Source organism: Hippoglossus hippoglossus, chromosome 12, assembly GCF_009819705.1.
Source record: "Hippoglossus hippoglossus isolate fHipHip1 chromosome 12, fHipHip1.pri, whole genome shotgun sequence".
In the NCBI taxonomy this organism is placed as follows: Eukaryota; Metazoa; Chordata; class Actinopteri; order Pleuronectiformes; family Pleuronectidae; genus Hippoglossus; species Hippoglossus hippoglossus.
The window spans coordinates 19,216,402-19,236,456 of record NC_047162.1 but is presented as its reverse complement, the minus strand read 5'-3'; the positions used below and the strand labels follow the sequence as shown (position 1 = coordinate 19,236,456).

Genomic DNA, 20,055 nt, shown 5'->3' with positions numbered 1-20,055 from the left:
CAAAGGGCTGTTTGATGGTTATATAAATAGTTGGTCGTATATATTGTGGTATATATATTACAGGCGTCTCTGTGAAATGAATATCATCAGATCTTGTTGGATGGTCAAGCAGCAGGTGAAGCTTTAACACATCTCAGCATAAATCTCTCTTCCTGCGTCGGTCTCGGTTTTTGTTTGATGGAACTTGTATCGAGGTCCTGTCTGAGACGTTTGTGTGAGACAGTGAAGGATTGTGGTGAATTCTCCGGATCCCGGTGCTGAGCTGACGGTGAGTCTTCAGATGGTGGAAGGTGGCTGCTGCCTCACCCTGCTGGTTTCCTAATCGCTGTTCTCGTGCCTCGACGAGCAGTTTGGCACGAAAACACAATTCAACCGGTCTCACTTCTGTCGAGACGGGACAAGCTGCAACACATCTCAGGATTCAAGGTGTGCGAGCAGACTCACACCCAGCCCGCACACACACACACACACACTGGTCGGATGATATCCCGGCAACCCAACCGTTGCCGGGATATTGTCTCACACGTCAGGTTTCCCAACACGACACCCACTGCTCCCATCCTCTGGGCTTTACTGGAAGAAGACATCAGCCTGCTTTCATTTCACCGGGGTTTTCCTCGGCTTGAATGGAGGCTTACGCAGCGACAACACTGGGCTGAGCTCTGTGCTTTTTGGAAAAGAGGACGGAGCTGAGACTCGGAGACGTTGACCGATAGAGATAAAGCCTGTTTTAGGTTCTCAGTGGACCACAAGCTGCTGGAATCAAGCTGCTTTCGCTTCAGCAACTTCTGGAAACCAACTCTTTGCTGCAGCTCGGTTTCTTTGTCGAGCTGATAAAACTCTTCTCGCACAACACGGTCGTCAAACAACAGAGAGACAATTTAATCCCAATCGTTCACTAACCTCGTCTTTAAGGTTCTTTTGCACCAAACTTTTCCAACGCCATGTTGAGCATGTGAAGCGTGTCCGTCCTGGAAAGCAGCTGAAGAGGATACAACACAAAGTGCAGTCACATTTTATTTTACACACTTTATAATCCACTTATAATCCAAGTTCTTCCAATTAAAACCAAACCACAGAGACTAAAGCTGCTTTCAGACCTGCACGGAATTCTGCACATTGTCCTGAAATGTATGTGAGAACGGAAACGTCCGAAACTGGAAGAACACAAATATCTCAGGATGAAGAAGAGGAGCCAAACACGTAGAAGACGCCGAGGAAGACGTCCAACTTGGAGCAGGCAGGGTTCATGACCTTTACTGCAGCCAGCCAACAGGAGGCGATCAAGATGATTTATTTATTCACAGTTTGTCGTCTTAATTTAACTCTGCAGTTCCGCTAGAGGCCACTAGGTGCTGCTCTGCGGAGACTGTATTGAAATGAATAGGAGCCGTGTCCTCAGGTGTTTGTTTTAGCTTCGTTTTCTTTGGAGCGCGATGAATCGGCACGCGGAACTCCTCCCTTTCATCGCCGCTGACGTTCCCGTCGTGTTGACTTCTCCACATTCTCAGAAATCCTCCTCATGAATCCACTTTGTGTTTATTACTGGAAACATCCAGATCAACAGGTCGTCTTAACAGCCGAGGACGTTTCTCTGTCAACACCAGAGTCCGCCCTGCTCCGCTGAGGTGCGCTTGTTTTCTCAACCTCCTGCTCGTGGAGGAGGAAACAATCAGACAAACATTATTCCAGCACAGAACCCGTAACCTGCCTGTTTGTCCTGTCGAGGCTCCGGAGCTACTTCAGAATTATTCCTGTTTGTAAACAGAGTGAAGTCAGAAAACGTTGTGTTCATCCTACCTGGTTTATCTGCAGAAAGTTCACAACTTTTCAAAAATAAAAGTTGTATAGAGTAAAGAGAACCGGTCGCCTGTTTGTTGAATTTTATTAACCGTGCGTCCAAATGGCACCAAACTCGGCACAACACTTCCCATGGCCGCTGAGCTCACACGTGCCAAGCGTGGAGTCGATCAGACGAAGGGTTTGCGAGATGTGTGAACTCAGACCGACAGACGTTTGTGGAATCAGTCGATAAATGAAAACTGCCACAAGCAGCAGGTTGAGGAAGAGATTGAGTCTGATGGCGACGGAGGAGATCAGTTGTTCTCAGTGGTGTTTTCCCACAGAGAGAAACTGAATCACAGAGAGAGACTGAAACACAGAGAGAGACAGAAACACAGAGAGAGACTGAAACACAGAGAGAGACTGAATCACAGAGAAACTGAAACACAGAGAGAGACTGAAACACAGAGAGAGACTGAAACACAGAGAGAGACTGAATCACAGAGAGAGACTGAATCACAGAGAAACAGAATCACACAGAGAGACTGAATCACAGAGAGAAACAGAAACACAGAGAGAGACTGAATCACAGAGAAACAGAAACACAGAGAAACTGAAACACAGAGAGAGACTGAATCACAGAGAGAGACTGAATCACAGAGAAACTGAACACGAGAACAGAGAAACTGAAACACAGAGAGAGACTGAATCACAGAGAAACAGAAACACAGAGAAACAGAATCACAGAGAAACAGAATCACAGAGAAACTGAAACACAGAGAGAGACTGAATCACAGAGAGAGACTGAATCACAGAGAGAAACAGAAACACACAGAGAGACTGAATCACAGAGAGAGACTGAAACACAGAGAGAGACTGAATCACAGAGAGAGACTGAATCACAGAGAGAGACTGAAACACAGAGAGAGACTGAAACACAGAGAGAGACTGAATCACAGAGAGAGACTGAAACACAGAGAGAGACTGAAACACAGAGAGAGACTGAATCACAGAGAAACTGAAACACAGAGAGAGACTGAATCACAGAGAAACAGAAACACAGAGAAACAGAATCACAGAGAAACTGAAACACAGAGAGAAACAGAAACACAGAGAATGAAACCCAGTCTATCGTCTGGTTCCTCGAGGAGAGTTCCTCTCGCTGCCAACACCAACAGGCGGAGCAGCAGTTTGGAAAACGCCCAGCTGACCTCCGCCGACCCCTCCCCTCCTAATCTGTTCCTCCTTCTTCACGTCTTCAGACTCCTCTGATAACGGAGCCGCTTAACGAGGCGGAGGAGCAGGAGGAGCTCGTTGATTTACAGTTTCCTGTTAACGTTTGACTCCTCGCTCCAAACTAAAGCTTTGTTTCCTCCTGTGGGACGACAGCAGCCCGGAGGTCAGAGGTCACGCTGATCTGGGAACAGACGATGACGTGTGGTCGTGAACTGTTGGTCAGAAAAACAGGATGATGATGATGATGATGATGATGATGATGATGATGATGATGATGATGTGTTCAGGCCCCACGATGAGTAACGAGGTCTTGTTCCCCTGATAACCTGCTGCCAAGGTGCCTCTGAGCAAGGCACTGTCGTCCTCCTCTTCCTCCTCCTGCCAAAGCATTTAGCTTATTCTCCACATTCCTCTCCTCCTTTTTTCCTCCTTCAAGATGTTTGTCTTATTTTCCTTCCTGTGTCAGTCGGCTGTTTATTATTTTCATTCCACTCCTTTTCATCCTTTTGACCTTTTTCATGAATATCCCTCTGTCCCTCCTCCTCCTCCTCCTCCTCCTCCTCCTCCTCCTCCTCTCCCTCCTCCTCCTCCTCCTCCTCCTCCTCCTCCTCCTCCTCCTCCTCCTCCTCCTCCTTCTCCTCCTCCTCCTCTACAATCTTTATCTGCTTCATTTTTTTCACTGCACAGAAAACCTCAGAACTCCCTCGTTCCTCTCGTCACCTGCTGTTCTCTCTCTCTGTCACAGAGGTTTAGTGCCTCCTGGTGGACGGATGCTTCACTACACTCTGATGTCTGAGTGCATTTCTTTTCCTGCGCTGTAATAATGTTGTTAACATGAGACATTTTCAAAATAAAACCCTCAGACACATCTTTTTACTTCAGTCTTCTCCTGACATGTTTTAACTAATGATTGGTTCTTGATCCTGATTCTTTAATTTAGTTTTAAACATTGATTTTCTCTTATGTGAAACACTTTGTGTCACATTTAATGCATGATTCGTGCTTTATAAATATATGATCATTATTATTACTATTAAAATATACTATGCTCCTTTACTGTAGTACTAATACTGTAACAAGTAGTACTGCAGTGTCCTCGTTGACTATAACTTCTGTCGCGACTGTTTTTTACAGATATTTATAAATCGTATTATTTATAAAACTTAGAAAAACAACACAATTCCTGGAAATAAGGACAAAGAAGTAAACTTTTTTGTGTTATAACAAAAACTATAAACTGCAGTTGCTCTGGACTTGTAGTTTATAGCAGTGTTCCCAGTGTTCCCAGTGTTCCCAGTGTTCCCCGTGTTCTCCGTGTTCTCCGTGTTCTCAGTGGTGAGTTTGTGGTTTTCCGTCTTAGAACCTGGATCATTAATCTCTGACTCAGGATCAGATGTTCAGCTCCGTGTGTGTCTATGAAAACTCCGACATGTTTGTTCAAGGTGCGAACGCTGTCACGTTGAACCGGGTGAACGCAGGTCGAGAGTGTTTGATGTGGGAACGCTGCTGGTTTGTGGTTTTTGTGCCTGCAGACGGGAGAGAAGGTGCTTGGAGGGAGGGTTGATGGTTCAAATCCCAAAACCACGTCTACGTTTGTCCCTGGACAAAGTTTCTTTACACTAAAGTTCCAGATAAAATGAGACTGTAGATGTTAAAGTAGAAATGTTGAGCTGGAATTGAATCAAAATTATTGAATCACCAACAAAATCTATTTGTTTCCACCTAAAATGTATTGATGACATCATATCGTGTGTGTAAGATCTCAGGAGGGAGTCGAAGAGTTTTTTATAAACTAAAGTTTTCTGTGCTTGTTTGTTTTCAGACTCGTTCAGATCGAAGGTCGTCGGCAGCTTCTGACCTCTGAACTGTTTCATCTTCATAAGAGGAAGAAACAGCTCGAACAGGAACTGAGCTCCAGGCGTCAGACGAGTGTGAGTGACACAGCAGCAAAATACATCATGTGACAAAGTTAGAAACTAAGAAGATTTATATCGTTCATTTCAAATTCATAAAATGCAATTTAAATAATTTAAAACTTAGGTAAACATTCAGATTTAGACACTAATGCAAACCAAAGTGATCAATGATAGAAAAGACAAACTTCAGAGAGAGTTAAGATAATACAATATTTATAATCAACTGTAATAACTTAACAATATCTACTTGTTAATTTCCCTCTAAACTTAGTTTTATTTACTTGTTTTTCCAACAATTGCAGTCCAATCAATAGTTTTTTTTAGGTTTTAGCAGCTTAATTAAAACAAGTTATTTTACTCAGTTGAATTTAACTGCCTTGAAAAGAGGAAAGTAAATATTATGTTTACTTCATATTTACCTTTTAATGTTGCTGTATTTAATTTGCTTGTTCAGTAGAATTTAGGAAAATTATCTTTAGATAAATAAATATAAGAGAAAAAGAAGAATGATTAGTTAAGATGATTATTTTATATTTTAACAATAAGACAAAACAATCATATGATCAAAATACTCTTAACATCTCTATAATTTGTTTTAATTTTCTGACTAAACAAACAGCTGGAGTGTTGCTCAGGTATTGTCTAACTGTGACCTGTTATTAAAACGTGTCGTTTCCATATTTTTCTGCAGTTCACTTGTGCGCTTGTCGGGAGCTTCAGGCCTCCATCACCGAGCGTTTGGTCCAATCAGAGGAGCTGGTGTTCCAGGAGGCGGCTGTGATCTCGCTCCGTCAGCTGCTGAGTGAAGACCTGCACCGGTACCAGGAAGAGAGCGAGAGGCTGAGACTCTTCACCCAGAAGATACTCAAACTGTCCCACAGGTACCAGCACCACGATCCCAGGAAGACAAGAGACGGAGTTTATCACTGACGACTCTGAGTTTAAAGCTGTGATGATGTTTCTCCTTCAGGTCGGACGGAGAGGAAACGTTCGCCGACAGACGGAGCGACCGCACCATGCAGGGAAAGACCGAAGAAAACAACATGGTACAGTCCAACTCCTCGTCTTTAATCGTCCTCTGTTCTCTCATCGCTTTCATTTCTCATTCGTGTCTTAATCGAACCTGAAAACCAGACAAAACGTCTCTGAGGCCGAACAAAAAAACTAACACACCTAAGTCTTCCTGTCCGTCTGCACGAGTCAGAGCAGAGACCGTAAGTAAAGATGGACGACGTGTCAGATCCTTTAAAGTGGAGCCAGAGTGTCTCAATCGCCCCCTGGTGGCTGACTGGCTGCGGTACAGGTCACAAAATCAGGCATAATCGGAGATGAGCCAAACTAAAAGTCAAAATACAACTTTAAATATTGTGATTAGTTTATTGGCCTTTGAATATTCAGACCGTGGCTCCAAAAGCTCAAGATGGCGGCGTTCGTATTCTGTTCAACTGGAGGAAGTGGAGACGTGTCGTCCATCTTTATTCACAGGATTTGGTTCAGCGGCTTTAAACTCAGTCGAGCTTTTAAACAACAATTATTATATTATTGTAAAGTAAAAATAAACAACCAAAATAAAACTGCTCAGTGCAATTTGGTTGTAGGAAAACAGTGTCGCTGTGTGTGTGTTTGTGTGTGGTGTGTGTGTGTGTGGTGTGTGTGTGTGTGTGTGTGTGTGTGTGTGTGTGTGTGTGTGTGTCTGGCATTGGTCCAGCTGTTGTCAGTCTTTCTCAGACAGTCGGAGTAGAGACAGAGGAAACATCTGCCTGCTCGTCTGGCTCTGTCTGTCACACACACACACTGAACACACACACACACACACACACACACACACACACACACACACACACACACACACAGACACACACACACACACACACACACACAGTCTCTCTCGCTCTCCCTCTTCTACCATCTTTTCCAAAAAGAAAAACACCCATAATAAACTGACACAGTTGTGACAGGAAACATCGAGGGAAGGAACCTGGTTTGAGTCTTATTATAACAGGAAACCTGTCAAAGTGTCAGCGCGGTTTAACTCGTGAAGCTGAAACACAGCAGCAGAGCGACCGGCTGCCAACACGCTGCGTCTCCGCTCACAGACACAACGCCGGCGTCAAGACTATCACCCAACAATCATTAAAGAATAAATAAAACAGATTCTTCATTAAGAGCTTAAAGTGAAACTGCGACAGGAAATCCAGCGTTTGGGTGAACAGCTGCTGCGGGTGTGAATTCATTCTCCATCGGTTTCAGTGGATAATTAAGAATAAACAGGAGAAAACGTCGCTCGTCCACTGGAATCCAGATGTTTTCTGTCCATCTGTAACATTCAGGCTTTAAACTGACTGAACCAAATTTACTGTAAATGTTTCTCGACTCGTTTTCAACAAACAAACGTCTCCTTAACCAGATAAACCCAACTAGGATTTTAACATATTTACAGTATTTACTGGAAATAACAGGCTTCAGTTTATTTGCAGGTTTATTTCGGAGCTTATTGAAGTGAAGCACAATGCTCGTCACTGGTTTGACTGGTGATGGTTGTGAACTGTCCTGATTCAACCAGGAGGCGTCTGCACCTCAAAGTGTTAGTTCTGTAAAATCACGTGTTAGAAGTGATCACTCTTCCTGAAACGCGTTACTAAATGTTACTAAATGAGTCATTAACGTGCATTTAATGTAATCTGCAGAAACGTGAAATATGCACCTGTCACCTCGTCGTTGACTCAAAGTCCTGACGTCGCCTGTGAAGTGGATTTAAGAGGAAATAGGTCAAGTTGCGTAAAAGTGGATTTTACAGCTGACAGACTTAAAGCACTTTTTAACCCTGATCCCCGAAATAATGTTCATCAAACAAGAGACTGAACGACTTTGTGATGTTCTGTTGCGTTTTGGTCTCAGCGGGAGGAGAGGGGGGGGGGGGGGGGGGGAGGAGCGGGATTCAAACCCTCGACATTCAGACCCTGAGTCCTCGGAGCGGCTCAGTAACGTTCTCATCAGATTTTTGGGGTTAATCCGTCAGAAAATGAGCCTGGATTGTGTAATCACGCATCGTTCTGATTAGATCTGAATTTAATAGACTTAGATTTTGAATTAGAGGTTTTTTTGTAGATTCACTGATCCGACACAGATTGATTAATTGTCTGAATGTGACACCATCCAAATATTTACACCAATTAATATTAATGATTAATTAAGATGAAACATCGTCGCATTTTGTAAAAAAGCACAAACACCGAGTTTCAGGTACGAGACGTAGATCTGCAGTGTGGAAATAAATAATAAACCAAAAAGCAAGAATCAAACAGGAACTTAAATGTAAACTTAAATTGTTACGTATAAAAATAACTTTATTTATATAAAACCTTTCAAACAAATCAAAGTGCTTTACAGGCTGAATAGGAAGATGAAAATACATTTTAAATTAGTTAAGATTTAGAGACAAATGCAACCAAAGCAACTGTTAATAGAAACAGCTTTAAAATAAGTTATAAATATGATAAAATATATAAAATCAACACTGACATTTAGTAAAGTAAAGATTATAAATGCGTAGAAATGGATTAAGGATGTTTTTAGAGAAGCAGCTGGATGAACGATAAAAAATATCAAAAACACGTAAACGTGATAAAAGCTCTAAAACCTCTGGAACCTGAGCGATGGACTCAGGTGTGATTCTCATCAGCTGAGAACATCTGGGCTGAAAACACTTGATGCTCCTGGGAAAGTAGTTCTGGAAAAATATGTTTTGCAAACATCAAGTTGAGATGAGAAACTCTGGTGAATTAAATTTTATAATATTTAATTTGGTTCGATGTGACAGATGCAGGAAGAAAAAATCTACTGTTGAATATTCACAGTATTAAAAGTCACATTTAGAGATTTTCATATGTGGGAACTCAATGAGCTGTTTTTAATTCCTGTATTTAACGTATCACTAATAGATTTTCTCATATTTAATATTTGACCGGCTTACCCCACTGAAATAAACCCACTGGTCATTTTAGAAATTTCCCACATTAAATAATGAAAAGATTAGTTTCAGCCTGATCTGTAATAAATATTCTTGTTAAGAGGATAATTATCTGTGATGTGAAGAGTTAGAGCTGCCCCGGCCTCGGGGGCGGGGCAGCGTGGGACGGGGACGGGGCGGCGGGGACGGGGCGGCGGGGACGGGGCGGCGGGGACAGGGCGGCGGGGACGGGCGGCGGGGACAGGGCGACGGTCCGTAGTTTAATCTCAGTCGTTTAAAGCCACGGGGCACGAACAACAACAACACGGGAACATATTGCAGAGCAGATTCGCCTCCGGACAAACGCAGCCTGAACGTTTTGCTCTCTGCGAGCGACGGACACACGACTGATGCAGCTAATTGGTTATTTCCTCTGTTGTTCTCTGACGGTTCAGACAGTTTAGCTTCAGACGGGATCAACGTGCATCTGCTTGTTTACGTCACAAACGTTTCACTGTTTCACATTAAGGTGATTTAGTTCAAACACATTTTTTGTCAGGGTCCTTTTTCTCAGGCGGGAAAATCCATTTACTCGAGAATGATTCTAATCGGTGAGAACAGATTAAAATATGTTTTACTTTCCCGTCAAAATAGAGAATAAGCACCGTCTGTATCAGGGCTGTGATATCTTCTGATTGACAGCTAGTGTCGTCCAATGGGTGCAATTGCATTTTGGGAAATGTAGGATTTCGGGGGTTGAGCCGTACTACAGAATAAAAGTAAACTGTTTGGTTTTTTAAATATTTAAACCCAACTTTTACTGTGGAATAAAAAACCCCGAGCTCTTCTGCTCCGAGCAGCAGCGACACAGTCACTGTATTTCCCAGGGTGCTTTGCTGTCGTATATCTGGGTCAGATGGTGAACGGCTCCACGCCATATGTCTGTACTGTAGTGAGGCCACAGGGAGCGACGACCATTGTGTGTGTGTGTGTGTTTGTGTGTGTGTGTGTGTGTGTGTGTGTGTGTGTGTGTGTGTGTGTGTGTGTGTGTGTGTGTGTGTGTGTGTGTGTGTGTGTGTGTGTGAATCGTGGTGCCATAGACTGTAAACAAAGTGAAGCCAGTGTAATGATCGCCCCCTGGTGGCCGGCTGCAGTATAGATCATAAACCCCGCCTCCTCCATGTTAGCAGATGGAACATGGAACAAACTAAAAACAATCCAAATACATTCTAAAATAAATGGTTTCTGTCATTTTAGGTTCTTGTTTCTGATGAGTTTGGTTTTAATGAGTTATTTGATGATATAAAAATGGGACTGAGACGTCATGATTGACAGCTGAGACAATTTCCTCCACATCTTCGTTTCACAACCTTCGAGGGTCCAAACTGAACACGCCCACAAAATCAATCTTACGTTTTGCTGATTCCACGCCGGCCGGTCGACATTTTAAACCTCTGCTGATTCGCCACGAGCCCAGACACCTTCCGTCCCTCGCCGCCGTCCCAGCCCGCCGGCTTCTCTCCCGGCCTCGGCTCAGCGTCCCCGGGAGACGCCGTCCAGGCGAGGCCCTGGATTAAGGCCACTCGGTGCTTTTGGACCCTCGAGCCCTGAAAGTTAAACCCCCCTGGACGCTCGCCACTTCATTCCTGTAAGTGGCATCGGCCTTCTTGTTAGGACGGTTAATTAAAGCTGGATTTATTCAAGTGGCTTTTTGGCAAAGAAAAGAGAAACGCTGCCATTTATTGTGCTTTTCCTCTTCGAGGGTTAGAGTATTTTCATTTTGGAGTGTGTCTGTCCCTCTGTCTGTCCCTCTGTCTGTCCCTCTGTCCCTCTGTCCCTCTGTCTGTCTGTATGTCTGTCCCTCTGTCCCCTGTCCCTCTGTCTGTCGTCCTCTGTATTTGTGTGTGAGAAAGTGGGATGCTGTCGTTCGGGGGGGGAGGGTGGTGGTTTTATTTTTTCAGATGAGTGAGCAGATGTTGCAGTAACTCAAGGGGGATTTATGTCAGGATGCGAACACACACACACACACACACACACACACACACACACACACACACACACACACACACACACACACACACACACACACACACACACACACACATTCTCTCACACACACACACACACACAAACATTCACACTGGACCTCACGTCATTATGTATGCATTCCAACAGTCAACTACACACACACACACACACACACACACACACACACACACACACACACACACACACACACACACACACACACACACACAGACACACACGCACGCACAGTTTGAGTCTAGATTTAAACTATTAATGTGCTGCTTTCTAGGAATAATTAATAGTTTGAGTTAAAGTGCTTCTGTAGCTACAGGAGCTGATTTACTACGTGTAAAATAACGGTTTCCTCGTTTTAAAACGATAAAACATAAAGATGGACGTCAAGGGCGGCCATCTTGTGCTGATGACGTCATTTGGAGCCAGAGAATCGAAACGTGAGATCGACCGGTCGCGAGATGTTTCACCTCGTTTTCATCTCGTCAAATTAAAACCAAACTTATCAGAACGAAACAACTAAAATAATTTAACTCTTTAACTAGTTGGGTTTAAAACCTAACTAAACTTTACTCTTCTCATCTCTTCTCCCTGTGTTTATATATATATATATATTTATATATATATATCAGCATCTGTGTATGAACTTCTAACCTGGATCCGCTGCTGCTCATACTCTCCTCTTCTTCCTCTTCGTCTGGGTCTGCTCTGTGTGTTCACCTCTTTCAGCAAACGGCCGAGTCATCTTCATCAACTAATCATAAGAAACCGCCTGCAGGCTCGTCCCGTAGCTCAAACCTGCGCCGAGCCGGGAGCGTCAAAGACCTGATCGGTAGATTCTCCAGTTCGGATCCCGTCTCTCCGACTGGTTCTCTCGCTTTTGGAGTCGGAGAAGGTTTGAAGTCTGAGGAACGTTCAAGTCTACGCTGTCCACATTCGCTCCGTCCCTACCGACAGAGGAGAGTCCAGTTCCCAGCATCACCGTGAGTCCTCCGCTCAGAGAAACCCGTCAGAACGATGCTCCGTCCAGCGGGACCACCACTAACCAGGTCACTGCCAGAACTGATTGTCCAGTAGGAGGCAGCGCTGAGAAAACTGACTCGCAAGCAACCACCAAAACACAAACCGTAGAATCCGGTAGAGACTCGCTGGCGGACTCTGGAATGGGATCGGTAAGAGAAAATAATAAAAAAAAACCCAGACTGGTTTGACGTCTTTGCATGAAACGCAAATCTCGCATCTTCTGTGCGTGAGGACGACACGACAGCATGAATCCTCAACGCACCTGCTCGCATGATTACTGCCCAGCGCTCAATCCGCATGCCGACTGGAACCAGTATAACCACAGCACGACGCAGCAGCTCTTTACTCGTACTAATCAAAATGGCCTCACAGATCTCGCTTTCACTCCTGATTCTTTCCTGTGAATGAGCTTCACGCGTTGCAGCTTCTGTCTCAAATAAAAACAACCAACTCCGGTGATTTCTTCACTGCATGATGTGATCGCGACATTTTGGAATTCTGCATCTTTTAGAGCTCGACACTAACTCTCTGTGCTTCTTCTCCAGGAGTCTGAATTCGATTCGAACAAGCAGCTGGAGGACGAGCCCACCACGCCCAGTCCTCGGCCGGCCAGCCACAACCCCAAATATCAGCTGTCCCTCAACAACGAGCTGAGGACGAACGGGTTGAGCAGCAGGGAGGCCGACGCTCCGGGGGGCGGCAGGTCGACCGAGGAGAACGGCCCCAGGATGTCCCGGTGGGAGGGCTCCCGGCTGGGGCCCAACTACTTCCGGGGGTCCCTGGAGTCCCTCGCCTCACGGGAGGGGGACACTATGTCCGACAGGGTGGGTGAGACGGGACCATGGGACCATGGGACCATTTGTGTGTGTGTGTGTGTCTGTGTGTGTGTGTGTGAGAGGGAGATTAGAGACAGCACCAGTTATTAAACAGTGCCATCTTCTGGACAAAACACTGCTGACATTGTCCATACACAACAAAAATAACATTATTATTTTATGACTCAATAAAACCCAATTAGTTTTGCAGTGTATTTAATTTTATCACAAACTTTGATTATAACTCTCATTCTACGTGGTTTCATGAAGGTTTTGTGTTAATTTGTAAATCCAATCTAATTATAACAGATTTAATCCACAACGGTTTTCATCGTGAAGCAGAAAATCAAGTTCAACACACAGAAGCAAATCTTTCAGCTGCTAAACGTTCAGCAGATCTAAATAATCCTAGTTTATGATATACATATATAATGTCATAATCCCAATAACCATGTAGCATCCGTTTTTCTTTTCAGTTTTTAAATGACACCCCCGAATGGATAAAACTCAAACTGAAGGTTCCTCGCTGCTCGTCTGTTCTCACACGATTCGATCGAACCAGAGTTCCTCAGCTTCTTCAGTTAAACTGAATCCAGATTCCTTTTCGTTCTCAAGGCCTCAAAACCAACAGTGAACGATCTGATGAATTAAATCGGAGTTGAGAAACTTTAATCTCCTATCAAATCAAATCTAATTATAAATAAACTATAAATCTTCTGATTTACCACATAATCATTTGTAATTAGCATGAATAACATTAATAATATCACGATGCTGTTGTTTAAATGTTTTTATTATAATCAGCACAATAAAGTCAACTTATTTTATAAAGAGCTTCACTTCACTGTTTCCTGCATCTGAACATTTATTCAAAATGACTTTAGGCAAATCGTTTGCTTTTGTCTTTTTCCTTCATGATCGGAGGTCTAACGTGTTGTTGTTTGTTTGTTTGTTTGTTTGTTTACAGCTGGGTGTTGTTGACAGCCCCCCCCGAGTGTTCAACAGTCCGTACACCACGACCGCCTCCATGGATTACAACCCCATGTATCGCATGTCCGAGTTCAAGGTTGGATTCAGATTCTTATTATCAGAAGCACAAAAAGAATATTTAAATTTCTTCTTCACTACATGTCTGAGGCAAATGTTGTATTTCTACTCCACTGTATTAGTTTTACAGCTTAAAAAATACTTTACTAAAGATTAAATCAGTGGCTCAAACAGTTGGAAGCAGTTGTCACAAGTTCTTCATGAGTTTGAGAAGTTAGCAGCTCCAGTAAATAGACATTTACCAGTAAATGTTTTAATTTGAACAAATAATTGAAGCCCACAGACGTTTAAAAAGGTTTAAACTTCCTCCAGAGGAAACGATCTAAACACTTCATACACAATAATCACTTATATACTGTAACACATCTTTTGCTTTAGACACAAAACATCCAAGTCCTTATCACCACATCTTCTAAAGATGATTCTGACCCTCCTCTGCTCCCCCCCCCCCCCCCCCCCCCCCCCCAGGCTCCCAGCGGCCTGTCTCCTGCCACCTCCGAGATGAACCTGTACGGCTTCAACAGTCGCAGCACCAGCCCGGTCGGGATCCCTTCATCCAACTTCCCCCCGCAACGGACTCGATTCTCCGCCTACGACACGCTGGTGAAGAGACGGGCCGAGGTCAACCACAACCACAACCACGCGGTGCGTTCAGTGACACGTGTTCTGCGCGGATACCACGCGCTCTGCCGCCCACGTCCGCTCTATATGATGTGTTTTTATTCTGCAGCCTCAGGTGATGCCCGGCCAACACTACAGCCTCCGCTCCAACACGCTGGGAGCGCCCAACAAGAAAGACTTCATCGAGGAACTGACCAAACAGCTGGACGCCTGTCAGAGGGTGAGATTCACTGGTTCACGTTCTCGTCTGTTAGAATCACCACAGGAGTCCGATGGTCAAACCACGTTTAATGAGCATGAATATCAATGTTTGATGGATCTGCAGCTTTTAGAGGTTTTGTGATTTTAAAACCCATTTTGTCAGTTGTTGTGGTTTTGGTGAAGTAACACTTTCTTCAACTTTGTCTCTGTATCTGTCTGTGTGTGTGTGTGTGTGTGTGTCTGTGTCTGTGATTTTGTGTGTCTGTGTCTGTGTCTGTGTCTGTGTGTGTTCTCTCTCCAGCGTAACCAGTTCCTGGAGGCCGAGAGTGTGGAGATGGAAAAGGAGAGAAATCAGATCAGGTCTGTCTTTCTTATAAATTTGCTTTCTTAAAACTTGGGGTCTGACTTCACCTCAAACTTTTTTCTTTACCCTGGCTCTGATTTCATTTTATTAACGAGGCCTGTTCCTCCGTTTCAGGTTCGAGATGCGCGGCTTCATGGTGAACAACGAGGATCTGCTGCGCGCCAACGCTCAGCTGACCAATGAGATGAAGAGGATGAGGGAGCAGATGATAGAGATGGAGAGAGAGAGCCAGTCGATAGGAGAGAAGTACAGAGCGATGGAGGTAGGGAGGTGATGAAGTGACACTGGAGCTGTGACGCTGTGCGACACGTGGCTGATGAACTGTTGTCGTGTGCAGATCGAGGTGCGGCAGGCGCGGGACATGATGGTGGAGGCCAACACGCAGGAGTACGCCTTCAACTTCCTCCAGCAGTCGCTCAAAAACAAGATCCAGGACTCTGAGGTAGAGTTTCAGTCTCGTTGTGTTAAGAAGCAGAACTGTGAGCCGTGTTTACACGTGTGTGTGTCATACGTGTGTGTTGCATGTTCAGGAGAACCTGGAGAAGCAGACGCTGCACGCTAAGACCCTGGGGGAGAAGCTGTGGTTGGCCGAGAGAAAACTGGAGGAGCTGGAGGTCGTCAAGGACACGAAAGACAAGAGGACGTCTGAGCTCAACAGCGACCTCCTCAGGCTGGAGACGGAGGTACAGGCGAATTCATAAAACTGCCTCACGTCATATTTAAAGTTCTGTGTTTTCCTTTCTCGTCTCCATGTTGGTTTGTTTTTCCTAATCCCCACATGTGGCTGCAGAGGGCGCTGTTGCCCAGTAAAAGTTGCACAGTGTTGATTTGAATAAAGAGACTGATGCAAAGTAGAAAATTATTTAAGTTTTGTTAAATGACTGTTAATTTCTTAGAAAACATAAAGTTATTATTGCAAACGTCAGCACATATGCTCCCTGGATGCAGCGCTCACATGAGAACATGCATGTGCCTGCTCGTACATACAACACGTGTCCCGTGTGCTTGCAGCTGAACGAGGCCCTGCAGGTGTCGTCGCAGGCCTCAGCCGAGGTGAACCTGCACCAGAAGCTGCGTGACGACGCCCACATGCGGGTGGACGAGCTGGAGGAGTCTCTGCTGGAGAAGGACCAGGAGCTGCTGCGACTGCAGAACCTCGTCGGCCGACTGCAGGGGGAGGTACGGCCCACTCCCATCAGCCTCAGCCTGACATCTTAGGTGTGACAGCAGCTGTAAGATGTGTGTTTCTGCCTGTGCAGGTTTCTGGGAAGCTGATCGATAAGGAGCAAAACCTGGAGGAGGAGATCCAGCTGAGGGAGCGGATCCAGCTGCAGTGCAAACAGGCGGAGAGGTCGGTGGACGACCTCCACATGGAGCTGCAGGGGACCCAGCAGGCCAGAGACGACCTGGCCAAACAACTCAAACAGGCTCAGGTACAAAGTGCTTCTTACTCCACATGTACATGGTTACAAACATCTAATACACAGGCCCAAATGTTCATCATGTCACTTTTCTGAAGAAACACAATCTGGCCCAGTTGTAAATAACCTGAGTTAAACCTCAGCTCAGTATTAGTTTGAATGATGACCCTGATTTCTGTTTTCCTTCAGGAGAAGATGATCGACCTGGAGAGCGACCTGGAGGAGCTGCATGACAGCGAGCAGAGATGGGCGGCCAAACACAAGAGGGCCATCGAGCAGGTGACCAGACTCGACAGCTCAGGTTAAATCATATTCATATCTGTGTTGGTCGTTGACTCATTTGTTGTTTCTGATCAAGACGGAGCAGCTGCAGCTGAAGGTGATTCAGGAGAAAGATCTGAACGACCAACTGGACACTGAGAAGGTCGTCATGGAGAGACAGGTACAGTGTGTGTGTGTGTGTGTGTGTGTGTGTGTGTGTGTGTGTGTGTGTGTGTGTGTGTGTGTGTGTGTTTTATTATATTATTGTTGATTTAACACTTCTTCTTCAGCTCGTACTCGTACTCGTCTGTAACTTGACTCTCTCTCCCTGTGCAGCTGCGTGAGCTGCGTCTGGAGGTGGACGAGCTGCAGAGCTCCAGGGTTCAGGAGGACGTCGTCTCCCGAGCGGAGAGTCGAGCCAAAGAGCTGGAGAACCTGCTGAGGACCGAGGAGAGGTCGGTCACATGCTCCTGCTGCTCACAGACCATAAACCACCATAACATGAGGATTTTATTTATTATGTTATTTAGAGTAGGATGGTTCCCGGGGAAGTTAGTAAATCTTTGATATTCACTGGAGCTGGGTTGTGTAAAGATTTGAAAGGAAACAGGAACAAACAGGAAGCTGGAACTGGTTTTATATAATATTAATAATAATCCTAACAGTAGATGTGTAGTGTTTGTGTATCACGTGTAGTGTCTGTGTATAACGTGTAGTGTGTGTGTGTGTTTTGATGCAGGAACAAAGCTGTTCTCACAAACACCATCAGTAAAATGGAGCGAAGAACCAACGAGCTGAGTGATCAGATGGAGGAGGAGCACAGGATAGCTAATGAGCAGAAAGACCTGGTGAGACACACACACACACAATCACACACAATCACCCACACAGATACATTTTCTTTTTAGGACATTCTACTCCTCAGACATTATTATCTGTGTTTTTAGATATGTATAGAAAATGTGAGAAAGGGTCTTTGAAGTTTCTTTCGGGACATTTCTGTTTGATGTCTTCCCTCGTTTCTATTCTGTCTTTTAGAATTGTTTGAAATGTTTTTAAGATTCGTGCGGTGAGGTGAAACTCATACAGACCAAACTGGCTCCTGCACGAAAAGCTAGAATGTAGCGAGGACGAGCAGGGAGGTTTTTTTATGCTTTGTCCAAACTAACCGTGGATCTGTGACCGTCCAGATGAACCAGAGGATCCGTTCCCTGAAGCGTCAGCTGAACGAGTCGGAGGAGGAGGCGAGCAGGAAGGAGGCGCAGTACCGCCACACCCAGAGAGAGCTGGGCGAGGAGAGGGAGACGAGCGGCCGGCTGCAGAGGCAGCTGCTCGACCAGCACCTGCAGATGAAGTACGTTCTCTCTCTCTACTCAACACACACATATTCAAAGTTTGAGGATTCAGTGGTTTGTGTTTCACGTAAAAATGCAGCATTATGAAACTTTAACTCTTTTGACTGTGGAATATTCATCTGTCTGTGCAACGGTTCATGTACAATCCATTTCCTGTGCATATTCTCACACTGTAGAAGTGTAGTATTAGTATTATTATCCTTACACTTGAGTATTTCATGGTACTTATTACTCGCTGCAGCCTATTTTGACTCTTGCTGCTGTAATAGTGCTAATAAAGGATCATTGTATCTTATGTTAATCAAGCCTCATGTGTCTGTGTCTCTCTCAGACGTAAAGAGACTCTGAACATCCGTCAGACTCTGGACAACCTGAGGTTGGACCTGAGCGTGGACGACGAAGACGACGAGCTGCCGCCGCCGCCGCCGCCGCAGCAGCAAGCAGAAAACTTCACCAAAGTCTGAACCCTCCGAACATTCACTCAGCACCGAACTCATCTGTATATTTATATATATATATGTTACTGTTTTAAAGCAGATAAACTACGTCGTCTTCACACTGACAGTGAAGTTAGGAGGCGTTTTTTAAAAACCTGCCACCACCAGTCGTCCAAATGAAAAAATACAATCTCAGCTTTGTTCTAAAAAGTCTCAAAATTCCACCTGGATTTTTTCCATTTGTTTGCTCTTATGTGCTGAAATCTGATGGTGTTAACTCACATTTTAGTTTTTATAATTCAACCTGTCATTTCCTCATATTTCCCTTGGAAATCATTCTGGTGTTTTGGTTCTAATGTTAGTTTGAATAGAGGAAACATTCAAGTTTCTACGAGTTGATTTCCCCCTGAAAGTGCTGCTGTGTCTCAACACGTAAATTACATTTATAATACATCAATTTATGATGTTTCCTAATTTCGATATTCCTAATCAGGATTTTTTCAATTATCAGTATCAAATTACATCCAAAGAATTTATTCGGAAATGAAGGATCTTAATTATCCATCGCCCCCTCCTGGCGACAGGAGGAACACATTTGATCCACATTAAAAACTCGACTGGTGGATTCACGGCTTCACTGAAACTCGATTTAACTTTCAACCACGAAGTCAAATGAAAGTCGTCTCTTCTCCTCAGAATCATGATCTGATCGTTATAAAGATAAAATTATTATAAAGATGTTTTTATCGAAACCTCATGGCAAAGAAATGTAATTGAAGTTTGAGATTTTAGTTTAACCATAAACTTTTCTATTTAATAACTAGAAACACAAAGAAAACAGCAAAAACAAATTGAATTGAACTGAATTAAAATATGGGGTTAAATACATTTTTTATTTAAAAGTTTCTAGTTTTAAAGTCAAAGTTTACACATGGACAAACAGCACAGACACAGACTTGTCTGTTAACTTCTCACATCAGCTGATTTCTATCGAACAGATGAATCATTGCTCTCTAGAAAATTCTGCTGCATTTTTCTTCTTCATATTTTCGATATCGTTGCTGACAGTTGTCTCATAATGAGGGTTTTTCACGTTAGAGTTTAGTTCAACATCTTCTGCAGTATTTAAATATATATTATTTTACAGGGTAAAAAAAAACACAACATGGAACAACTGGGTCGTTGTTTTAGATTCACACAGATAGATCTAGATTATTTATATTGAATATTTGTTTTGTGTTGTTTTTATGAGATGATGCAGATCCCTGGATTTTCTGTATTTGCTGTCGCTTGCCGCGGAAAAAATTAGTTTTAGAGAATGAGATGATTTCAAAGTTCAGTTTCAGGTTTTTTCGGGGGGTTTGTTAATGTTTCAATGAAACTTCGTCGCAACGTATCTGCTCACGAGACAAGATTTGTAACGTCGGTGAAGAAAATCTCACGTCACGCTTCACAGATGAGACACAGATCTGAGCTTTATATTATATTTACAAGTATTTTTAAGTAAAATGCAGTTTTTAGTGCAACAGCTGAGATATTGTCCGTCTCAAACGCAAAAAATAAATGTCCGGCTACAAAGATGTTTGT

The 20,055-nt window shown here is 44.0% G+C and overlaps 1 protein-coding gene and 1 long non-coding RNA gene across 5 annotated transcripts in view; one reads left to right on the top strand and one right to left on the bottom strand.

Annotated features, from left to right (window-relative positions):
* The window catches only part of LOC117771310 (cingulin-like), a 36,347-nt gene extending 17,147 nt beyond the window's left edge, over positions 1–19,200 (top strand). For 3 of the 4 annotated variants that reach the window (XM_034601520.1, XM_034601521.1, XM_034601519.1), the window contains 19 exons: positions 4,841–4,949; positions 5,626–5,815; positions 5,905–5,980; positions 12,492–12,770; positions 13,729–13,827; positions 14,277–14,453; positions 14,539–14,649; positions 14,932–14,990; positions 15,109–15,256; positions 15,332–15,436; positions 15,525–15,677; positions 16,006–16,173; positions 16,254–16,427; positions 16,605–16,694; positions 16,774–16,857; positions 17,013–17,131; positions 17,416–17,524; positions 17,867–18,030; positions 18,363–19,200. In XM_034601520.1, coding sequence (XP_034457411.1) covers positions 5,951–5,980; positions 12,492–12,770; positions 13,729–13,827; positions 14,277–14,453; positions 14,539–14,649; positions 14,932–14,990; positions 15,109–15,256; positions 15,332–15,436; positions 15,525–15,677; positions 16,006–16,173; positions 16,254–16,427; positions 16,605–16,694; positions 16,774–16,857; positions 17,013–17,131; positions 17,416–17,524; positions 17,867–18,030; positions 18,363–18,495 — 2,202 coding nt within the window. In that variant the 5' untranslated portion in view covers positions 4,841–4,949; positions 5,626–5,815; positions 5,905–5,950 and the 3' untranslated portion in view covers positions 18,496–19,200. Of the gene's footprint in view, positions 1–4,840; positions 4,950–5,625; positions 5,816–5,904; positions 5,981–11,662; positions 12,096–12,491; positions 12,771–13,728; positions 13,828–14,276; positions 14,454–14,538; positions 14,650–14,931; positions 14,991–15,108; positions 15,257–15,331; positions 15,437–15,524; positions 15,678–16,005; positions 16,174–16,253; positions 16,428–16,604; positions 16,695–16,773; positions 16,858–17,012; positions 17,132–17,415; positions 17,525–17,866; positions 18,031–18,362 lie in introns of those variants that run through there. The other variant, XM_034601522.1, reaches the window with a different exon arrangement.
* On the bottom strand, positions 18,972–19,599 carry LOC117771398. Its single transcript, XR_004615578.1, has 2 exons — positions 19,465–19,599; positions 18,972–19,221 (listed from the first exon to the last, which is right to left on the bottom strand). It is a non-coding gene; the product is annotated as an uncharacterized LOC117771398 (long non-coding RNA).
* Positions 19,600–20,055: the final 456 nt, after the last annotated feature.